The following is an 11,410-nucleotide window of genomic DNA, read 5'->3' as shown; positions in this document are numbered from 1 at the left end:
AGCATTGTCATGTTTCAGTCATCTCCTAACTAGTTTAAAGTCTAAGGCTGGTTACACACCGATTAGTCAATTATGCTTTTATGCTTTGCACCGTATGCAATTATGCTTTGGAAAAAAGTAAAATATGAGTCTCTGAGGTATTTTTCTGGTACAAGATTCTTCGACAACTCTGGATAACCTTGCAGAAACTCCTAGGTCAACCTGTGATCAAACCTTGATCCCACGAATTGTGCCCTGGAACTTTTAACTATTAGGCTGATCACACACCGATTAGTCAAGACAAGACTAGTCACTATACTTCACATAGTTGCTTATGGAGCAGCACACACTGATTAGTTATTGCAATTAGACATGTCTTCATTAGCAACCATGTGAAGTGTTGTGACTAAACGTGTCTTGTCTTGACTAACTGGTATGTGCCTAGCCTTGGGCTGGATCCTAGATGGGGGAAGCTCCCTACACACAGAGATTCTTCATGAATGAGAGAGTGGCAACGTATCACCAACAATGGAAAGGACATGTTGAACGAATGCCAGCTGATAGGTTGCAGTCATCTCCTAACTAAAGGTGCATTTTCGTTTGTGCGTAAATTTCGGCAGTCGACGACGACAAGCATTATTGACATTCATATTGTCCAAATTTCAAGTGTGCTAATACAGCTGATCAAATAAAAAACCTGAAAAAAACTCTCAGACTAAACTAAATAAACAAAGACCTTAAAGAGATATAGACCCACAATGCCTATGCCTTCCCAATGATAGCTCTTACTTGAAATTGAAGGCCGCCATTGAAGTATTTTAGCACGAGATATTATATCTATATATTTGTAATATTATACATTACAAAGGCATTGGTATGTAATAATCTTATGGGTTGCCCCTCAATGGCCGATTTCAATTCCAAGTACGACACTAGCACTGCATGTGAGTCTATGCATATTCAAGGTCTTTGGAATAAAGAGACTGAAATAGCTTTTCCAGATGGAAATTACTGAGATATTGCAATTATTCAAATGCCAAAGAATTGATAAACCTATTATATTAAGCGAGCAATCTCTGTATTTATATATCTGGTTATTTTTATATCTGGTTATTTTAATATCTGTCTATTTTTATATCTGGTTATTTATGTTTAACGGATCTCGAAAACGGCTCTAACGATTTTCACGTAATTTGAAACATAGTAGGTTTATGATTCGAAGATTCGATTGCACTAGGTCTTATCCTTGGGAAAACTTGCTGAACAACATTGAAAGGATAATTCATCCTTGACTGAAACAGCTGTGGATAGTAAAATAGTGAGTGAGCGAGTGAGTATGTGAAAAATCAAAATATCGCATCCCCGAAATTCATAAGATGACATACAGCCAGCTGTGAAACATAAACAGGATCATTTTAGAGAATTGTGTTTTGTTCACCAATAAATAAAAATAACGAACGGAGCTCGATGCCCCGATATTTATTATAAAACGAGAATCCAAATTAAATGCTGTTATTCACCCCGAAGACTTCTGCTGTACTGCAAATATTATCTATATAATATTTCCATCCAGCTGTTTCTCCTGTTGAAGTAAATGTGAAACAGTGTAATTCTTTGCTTCAAAGGATCGGTAGGCCTATGCACCTGAAGTAAAGATTATGAGAAGACATCAGTTATTCATGAAGAACAGCTCTACTACAATAATAAAGATATGGATCGGTGAATTTGACATCAGAATTGAATTTGTTGTCAATATTTGCAGTAGCAGAAGTCTTCGAGGTGAACTACAGCATTTAAATTGGATTTTCGTTTGATAATAATATTATTAAATTTAATAACTTTTCATTATTTGCTCCATATGGCCATACAGTTGATTTTACAATGTTTTTCGGATGTTTTTGTTTGTCTTGTGCTTTCATGCAGTTCAAAAAGAACTAATTTCTCTGTTATTATTCGACCAATCTTAATAAATAAGATCCTTGAAGTTGATAAAATTTGCTAACTTTTTAGTGACTTGTAAATTTTCTGTAAAGTGAACGGTTTTTGTGAAATCATGAATTTAAAATGGCCGCCATTTACATCGAAAAATGTTTTTCATTTTCTAAGTTGAGTCTTTATAGCATAAATATTTATTTATGACATTGTGTACAAATACTTAACATGAGGAAAGGCACAACAGGCTCATGCCCAAAACTGTCCCATATCCAATTTATACTACACTGTCCAAATCAAAATATTCATGCCAAATTGCGGATTAATACATTTTGTTCTTGAGATAACAATTCCTAAGTGAAAAAAACAAAATGTCAGCTATAAGGATAACCGCTAGTTTTAGACACTGAGGGCCGTTTGCACAGTATAGATTGCTAAACTCGATCAAGTTAATCGAGTTTAAGTTAATCTGGAAGTTTAAACTTGAATCGGTTTTCTCAGTGCATTTACTAATCCAGTTTAAGTTAAATTAGTTTAGCGTTGAGTTGGTAATAGAATGTCATCGTTAATAATATCATAAGGCTGATTTTTACAGGAAATTTGTTATTTGTTTACAAACCATCAGTAAATTGAGGTTATGTAGCTACTATTTCCTCGTTCAAAATCCACAGAGCTGTAAGCTGTACGGTAATAAAAGTGGAAAGCAATAAAGAAATTCTTCAAAAAATGATGAAATGCTATATTGCTATTAGAAATAAACTTATAATCAGTTGGTACCAAAAAATATATTCTAGAATGTAAGATAAAAATCTTATTCTGTTATTTAAATCCACTACGGTCTTCCTCATTTATTAAAAATACTGTATCTCAGTAGTTATGTGTTATTAAAAACATGTTTTCTAATCAAAGATCACTGATAAAAATAGTCTTATTTTCTATCAAGTGTTTTATTTAATCAAATACTAAATTGGCACTTGCTTTACTCAAGCAAACCTGTTAAAAAATTCTCTATCATCCCAGAAATTTAAATGATTCGTTTTTGCCCAATTTTTCTCAATCCAAAATTTCTTAGCAGTCATCTTATCAATCGCATTAAAAACTTCTATCAATTCCTCCATTATAATTATTTTTACATTCAAATAATGATTCACTATAACTTGAATAATTATTATCGTCTACAGAAGCATTAAAAACAACCATCTAAAAATAATTTACTATTTGTTTCCCCATCAAATCTTACAGTGATGTCTAGTTAATCCAAATTATTTGGTTGAAACCTCCTGTTTTGGAGGTTTAAACTTTCCCAGAGTTTAAACTCAATACAGAGTTTAAACTGATACTGCGCAAACGGAATTTTTGTTTAAACCAAAAAAATCCAGATTTGGTTTAAGCTTTAGCTTAAAATTACACTGTGCAAACGGCCCTTGAAATACGATATTTTTAGTCTCCTATCATCCAGAAACAATACCCTACAGTATTCGACACTGCTTATGGAACACTCTGTATATGATTGCTTATAATACTCACATGAACACTGACGCAGATCCAAACTTGGATACTTCTGATGATGAAATATTCTTGTATGGTGTCGTAATTGAGCACATACTTGTCATCGCCAAAATACATATAAATTTCTGTTAAGAACTGTCTCTTATTGGTAGGATTCCATTTGTCCAGAATACATCTTGGAAAAAAACGTAAACATTGAAAACGTATTTGAGAAGAACCAATATTTCAAAATTTATTGAAAGAAAAAAATGTAATTCTTCTATGATGTGAAACAATGCTACTGGATCTAAAACGATTTTTAAAAAAAATGGGAATTGAAGAAGTTTTGGGCAGTAGCCTGATTTTTCTTTTCCGATTACTGTATTGTTTACACCAATCGACGATTCTATTCTATTAGATTGAATATAATTTATCATACACATGATGAATATATGTGTATGATAAGTTATGTTAGATCTAATATAATCTATACGGATTAAGTTATTAACATTCTGTTATTGAATGTTATTAACATTCAATTATAACATTCTGTTAATAACTTTGGTGTAAACCCAGCTTTACAGGTCCAGTTATACAGGAAGTTTCTTTTTATGGAACACAACTATGATAAAGTCCTGTATTACGGGCTACTTCTAATACAGGCAAATTACTTGTAAATTGTTTCACAAGGAAAATTGTTTATGAAACACAAACTTTTAATAATTTTTACCGAACTTTTCATATTTTTAACAAAAACTTTTCCTGTATTACAGGAACTTGTGACGTTTATGAAACAGGCCCCAGGCCTCAGTATCCTATAGAGAGATACATGTTATAATGGCAGTGGAGAAAGATAGAAGAACAACGTTGCCGATCCTCTGTCTAGTCAATGCATTCTTGACGGTAGCTGATACAGGCTTATTGATGTAATATTAATTGTTGATCTTCGTTTAGAATAATAAATTATATTTCAAGAAAGAAATTTTTTTTTTCAATAATTTCATAATGGATTTTCATGATTAAGATGAAATATATTGTGAATTGATCATTCATTATAATATTGTTGAAAAACAATCTGGCAACAGAACAAAGCGAGAAAGAGATAGCGCTATCCGCTTCGTTGAATGATAGACAAGGATAGCAATAACTTGCTAATCAAACACTGCCATTATAACGTGCACCTCACTATAAAAAAAGAGGAAGCAGTAAGCTGATTTGAAAATAATACATGGATATCATCGGGAAACGGCCTATATCTTGGAAGTTTGATATCTCTAACCAGTCTGAAAGTGACAGAGTAGTCAATTATTCTCAAGTAAGTGCAATGCTGATTTTTTCCAGAGAAGAAGAAGAAGAAGAAGAAGAAGAAGAAGAAGAAGAAGAAGAAGAAGAAAAGAAGAAGAAAAAGAAGAAGAAGACGAAAAAGAAGAAGCAGCTTACGTCATAGAGGACTCCTGTAGCTCGCGTTCCCACTTGGATCCGACTTTCATTTTGATGTCGAATCCCTTGGCGATGTGTATGATGTCGATCTGATGCTTGGTGGTGTACTGCAATGCCGGCGCGATTTCCGACGTGATCTTGTTGTCTGCATTGTCCTCCATCAGCTGCGTCTTGAGTCGCAGAGCGTACACTCGCAGAATGTCCACTGACCAGTATTTCACTCTTCTGTCGCTCACAGCTCCCTGCGGAGTCATCTCTCTGTTTCCAACACAAAATCACAACACCTTCAAGAGAGATCCACGTTATAATAAATAATAATAATATCTTCAGTTATTCAGTTAGTCGGCTAAAATGGCGAAAATGTTGTCAAAAACAGGGGTTTTCGCGATTTTCTCGAAAACGGCTTCAACGATTTTGATCAAATCCATACCTAGAAAAGTCATTGATAAGCTCTATCAGCTGCCACAAGTCCCATATCTGTGAAAACTTCAGGAGCACTACACCATCTATGCAAAGCTTAATTTTAGATTTCCAATTATCAGGCTTCAGATATAATTTAAACAAGAAATTTCAAGTGAAACAGATTGAGCATAAACATCTCTACAATTGATGTTCAGTAGCCTTTTTACCTAGAATTGAAAATAAGCTCGAAATTCGAGAAAATGTTACTATTTCAATTGCAAACTGTTGGCAACTGTTGATTCTATTAAATCATTCACTATGAAGAAATAGCAGACTTCGTGTGTCTGCAGCGCTATTGTCCTGTCACCAGCTGGCCCAGATCTAAGAAAAGTAGACTTGAGATGTGCGTGAGCACTAGCTTCAGTTGATCAATTTCCATAACGGCAAGGGAAGTTATGTGAGTGCACCACACCAGATCTTTTTTTGTTATAAAAGCTGAAAGCTTTTTTTATTCTAAATTTGTATTGCTGATAGAATAAATGATAGTTCAGTAGTTCATGCAAGAGCTCCAAGCCAAGCAAGTGTCTCAAACATCTCACAAGACCAAACAAAGCCATTATATGTCACACAATTTCAAATCATTGTCGTAGATAATTTAATGAATCAATAATATTCAATTTGATTAGAAATGAATCAGTAGCTCATACAACCATACAATATGTCCATAAAGTCAGTCAAATTTTTTTTTCTCTTTACAATGAGTGTGTTTCAGAGAAACGGGAAATTTTGAAAGTTGGATATTTTCAAGAAAAACAAGTCTTTAAATTAAGTTTTTCATATCATCCAATAGTAAAAATAATGCCATTCCAGAATAAATACCGGAACATTCATTTTTTGAAGATGACATCTTGCAGGTGTGTTCCTTTTCTACGCAAACATTCCTGTAGTCTGAACTCTTTCCCACTGTCGGTCTTTGTTTAGAGTGGGTTTCGAACTCCCTCACTCTATACGGTATTTTGCCCGGCGCCAATCAATTACTATGAATTGAGAGAATAATTATTTCAATTACTATAATCTATATATTATATTAATCTATATATATATATAATCTATAATCATATAATCTATATATATATTACTTATAAAATTATTATAATATTATTTCAATTACTATATGTAAATTTCAATTACTTTACTATAATTTCACTCACTGTGTGGATACTTATATTTCACTCACTGAACTAATAATAGTATTGAAGAAAAAGATAAAGATAGATAGATCAGGGTCGTGTGTAAGGGAATGTATAAAGTGAAAGGCAAAACAAAGGTTAATTATGAATTTATTAGTAAACTTCAAATTTAAGAGAATTTATAAAATTGATTTAAGTATAGTAATGATTCAAAATATACAAGATTATGGAGTTTTCGAGAGTACTACAGTTAAAGTTTAATTTTATACAACAAAATTTAACAAACAGTTCTTATTACTTTTATCAGGTTACTTGAAAAATAAGTAATTAAATCAAAATATTGAACAACTCTAGTTAAAATTATGATTACAGTCAAAAATAAGAGAATTGATAAATTTTAAAGAATGAATATGATTAGGGGAGCCTTGCTTTAAAAAACTATTATTTGTGCTTAGAAGTGAATTTCAACTGTAAGCTTCAAGAAATTAATTAAGATTGTGTCTTTAGATATGAATTTAAAAAGAAGTGATAATCAAGTTTGCTCTTTACTATAATGCTATAAAATTTGATATACTTATTTGGGCTTTTTAGGGTGGGGTGGTGTGGATTTTAAATGAGAAAAATTGAAAATTCTAAATACAATCTTTACCTGGCTCAGTCTATTCCCTATAGGATAATTGAAGTCTGAGACCAAAAATTCACTCCTACACTGAACACTGTCCAAAATCCAAGAGACTCACAGCAACTAACAGCAACTCCCAGCAACTAACATCAACTAAAAACTGCAAGACAGGGTCTGCCTGTTTATATACTAGAACCACGATTTTCCACCCCTCATCACCCTTCGCCCTCTAGCTCCGCCTACACTCAAACTCTTCAGCCTAATATTCTGCTTACAAAATGGATTCAAATATCAATTTGAATTCACTATAATGTTTATTATGTTATATCATTTTAAACTATGGCTCCCCTTCATTATTAAAACAAATGATATCATACATTTTACCAATATTTAAACTCTAAAGTTTGGATACTGACAATTGAATGCATTGATTTGATTAATACAGTAATCAATCTTATAAATCTAATATGGCAAATACTTCAATAATAAATACATGAAATGAACAAAATACAATGTCATACAGTACATCATTACAATTGAGTTGAATAAATCAAATTAATGAGATACCAATTAATTACTACTTAATTGATTAAGCAGGTTTCTTATACTCATTGTCAACATGTTTCAATCAAAATATACCTAGTTTATTCTATTTACAAATTTGTCCTTAGCCTATGAATTCGGATTTAACTAACTTAATTAGCTTATAATAATTATTAAATTGTAATTCATTGTACAACATTATATTTGTTGAATACTTCATACATAATAGCCTAATCTATTTCATGCCCTAGTTTATAAATACATCTATATATATAAAAATGTTATGTTGGTTTGTGTGTAATGCAAAAACTCCAAAAGTACTAGACCGATTGAGTTGAAATTTTAACATGATATAAAATCCGTATCAAGGATGGTTTTTATCTACTTTTTACAATTTTCAGGGGCGCTACGCTCGCCCGAAAATTTTTAACTTTTTTGTTTATGGATTTTTCCGATTTTTGACTTCACATTCGGGGTCAGCTCGCGAAAATAAGTTGATTAAAAAAAAAAAATTGACCGGGCTCGCAGAGTGGCCCGGGGGGGAGGGGGTGAAACTTTGGCCATTTTTGGCCAGATTTGAGCTGAGCGCTGCTGCAATCAAAGTGCAAAATCTGACCGCTAGATAGCGCGCATGTTTCAAAACGCAGCTTCAACAGGTTCGTGAGATATAGAGTACCGGTAAACTACACTCTTGATTACCGTATGTTTTCCAGTACAATTATTGATCTAGCAGGAATATTGATCTAGCAGTCCCCAGGATGACAACAACTGCCGCCCAGAGAACAGTCACATACTTAGGACCGAAGATTTACAACAGGCTGCCAATGGACATCAAGGAAATGGTACTGGTTAATATATTTAAAGCAAAAACAAAAACTTGGATAATTGAAAATAGAATAAATTATAGTGAAGACCTTATTACAAACTAGATATTATGATTATTATTAATTCATTTTTTTATCAATCCTTTTTAAGAGACTATTCTCAAATATTTTTTTCTTTTAGAATCTAATTATTTTCCATCAATAATTTTCTATTTTATATATAGGTATTCATTTACTCATTTTAATTTCTTTTTTCTAAAAATTTTGCTTTTTTTCATTTTATTTCTCACATAAACATTATTTTTCCTTTTAGTTTTGTAATTGCACAATAAACCAGATTTAACAGCTCACATAACACAGATGTTCATAATTTATTTAACAAGCATAATATTTGTGGTTTCCCAACACATATTTTATATATAGTGGGGGCCACAGAAAAAAAAAAATAAACATTCAATCACAATGTGCCACTGCGAAGCGTGGCAGGGTACAGCTAGTTTACTCATATATCATGTTTATCATTTCATGTAATCACCATTCAAATAACTGATCATCAAATAATTGCTTCAATAATAGTCATATGCTGACCACGTGGTAAAATTGTAGCATATGCTGACCACGTGGTTACATTGAAAACTACATATCTATATTTACTTCTCTCCTAACTATATATCTATATCGCTATTCACAATCTTCATTTACCTGCCATCAACTTATGCTATAGATATATACAAGTCTTGACACAAAACACAGTGGGCCATGTGGTTTCTATTGTAAACGTGTCTGTGACTGACGTTACTGTTATCATATAATGTTAGCAAGTTTCTATGACAGAATGATTTTGTTTCAAACTATTTTGAAAAGGATAATGCCCCAGCGTCTGTCTAGGTGGGCTTTTCAAATGCATTCTCAATAGTTTCGAGAAACGGTTCTTTTTATTATTCTAGCTCTTCAAGCGTTCATATTCTCAAATACAATATGTTCAGAGCACGTGTTGCAACAAATAACAGAAATCTACAATTTTTAAATTTTAGGAGAGCACGTGGTCGCCATTTGTGGCTCAAGTCTCTTCATCACATTGTCCATGTTTTGATGTAACATAACAACTGTAATTTACAAAATCGCTTCTCGGATCTTGGCTTTCAATTCTTCCTTTGTTGCAGGTCGACTGAGGAACACTTTGCTTTCAAGGTGACCCCAGAAAATAAATCGAAAGATGACAAATCAGGGGATCTAGGAGTACATGGAATGTTACCATTTCTTGGAATTACATCGATATTCGTGCAGTGTGACGTAGTGCATTCATGAGGGTATGCGACAAGGTGCCAACCCCGACTACTTGACACCCCGACTAGTTGTCCCCTTCTAAAACCGGTTTTCAGGGGACAAGTAGACGTGAGCCATACCCTTCTAGTTGTATCCTTTCTGAGGAGGTGATAACTAGTTGAGGGGACACCCTCACGTGAGGGTGCAAGGTGTCAAATTGTCGTTTATGGTCACGACTAGTTGGCACCTTTGGTCCAGTAGGTGTCAAGTAGTCGGGGGGACAACTTGAAGGCAATGGCATATTTTTACGAGGGTACAAGTAGTTGCCTATGGCCAAAATGACCAGGTGTCAAGTAGTCGGGGTGACAACTAGACGGCTACCCATCCATGCTAACTAAAACTAAATGGCAAGGTTTTGTTGACACTTGACAGGTTGACATACGTTATTCAGTAGTAGCATTCGCCCACGGCTACCAAAACAACTTTTAAAATTTCCCGTTTCTTTGAATCACCCTACTTTTTATTCTATGTCTATTCTAATTTCATTTTAATGATCACTGTACTCATCTTTTGCAATCAATATTTCAGTTTCTCATTAATCCTTCATTCGTGTACAGTGATATTTTCTCGTACCACTGTAATAACTTCATCAGAGTGAATAAAGATTGTCAAATTGTATTATTTTTATTTTTAAAAAAGTGTCAACTTACACGTTAAATCTTCGGAACGGGTTTGGCATTTGAAACAGCTTCGTATGTCTGTTGCTGAATACTGTTTCCAATACAATCTGACCATCTGGAAAAGAGGAATGATTTCAATCAATATAATTATTTAGAAGATGAATGTATTGCTAGTCTGGAACTTTAATCTAGAAGAAGTTCTGTCATATACTCATTTATTACCAATTAATAAGGCACTGGCCAGTGAGTATGACCTTTTATGCTTTCAGTAATTGAGGCTGTGCAAAGGCTAAATAACTGCAATTCCTGGGTCATGTAATGAGAGGTGAGAGAACACTTTTGCAAAACATCATACAAGGAAAGATACAAGGCGAAAGAAGTATAGGAAGAAGACGGATCTCCTGATTAAATAACTTGAGACAGTGGTACAACAGTAGTTCCATTGATCTGTTCAGGGCGGTTGCCTCAAAAATCAAAATTGCCATGTTGATAGCCAACCTTCTCAAAGGAGACGGCACATAAAGAAGAAGAAAGGCTAAAAAAAACTATCCACTGCTGATATTTATCAAAGTTTTCCGATTTGTATATCATCAAGCTATCGAAATGAAAAAATTTTCTCAGGAAAAATTTTTTTTCCGATCATTACTTTTCGAGATATATGAGCGCCTAAAGTTTAATTTTTTTGGACAGAACCTTTTTTCAAATTCGGTAAGAGATAAAAACATGAGATATAAAGGCTAAATTCTACATGATATTGTTAATCTAGTAAAACAAAATTTTCATGTAAATATCAATTTTTGAGAAAGTTATTCAATTTACTAAAAATGACCAAAAAAAACTTTCAGTTGAGTTATTCTTGGTAAATTGAATAATTTTCTCAAAAATTTATATTTTCATGAAATCTTTGTTTTACTAGATTAACAATACTATGAAGAATTCATCCTCTGGATCTCATGGATTTATCTCTTACTGAATTTGGAATGTTCTGTCCTAAAAATTTAAACTTCGGGCGCTCATATCTCAAAAAGCAATGATCAGAAACAA

General features: G+C 33.1%; 1 protein-coding gene across 1 annotated transcript in view; it reads right to left on the bottom strand.

The window, feature by feature from the left end:
- The window catches only part of LOC111054816, a 198,198-nt gene that overhangs the window by 26,402 nt on the left and 160,386 nt on the right, over positions 1-11,410 (bottom strand). Inside the window, exons 22-24 of the mRNA XM_039435763.1 lie at positions 10,397-10,481; positions 4,840-5,097; positions 3,439-3,595 (exon numbers count right to left, since the gene is read on the bottom strand). Coding sequence (XP_039291697.1) covers positions 3,439-3,595; positions 4,840-5,097; positions 10,397-10,481 — 500 coding nt within the window. The remainder of the gene's footprint in view (positions 1-3,438; positions 3,596-4,839; positions 5,098-10,396; positions 10,482-11,410) is intronic.

Source organism: Nilaparvata lugens, chromosome 9, assembly GCF_014356525.2.
Source record: "Nilaparvata lugens isolate BPH chromosome 9, ASM1435652v1, whole genome shotgun sequence".
Lineage (NCBI taxonomy): Eukaryota > Metazoa > Arthropoda > Insecta > Hemiptera > Delphacidae > Nilaparvata > Nilaparvata lugens.
The sequence above is the reverse complement of the archived record's forward strand: the minus strand, read 5'-3'. Positions and strand labels throughout refer to the sequence as shown.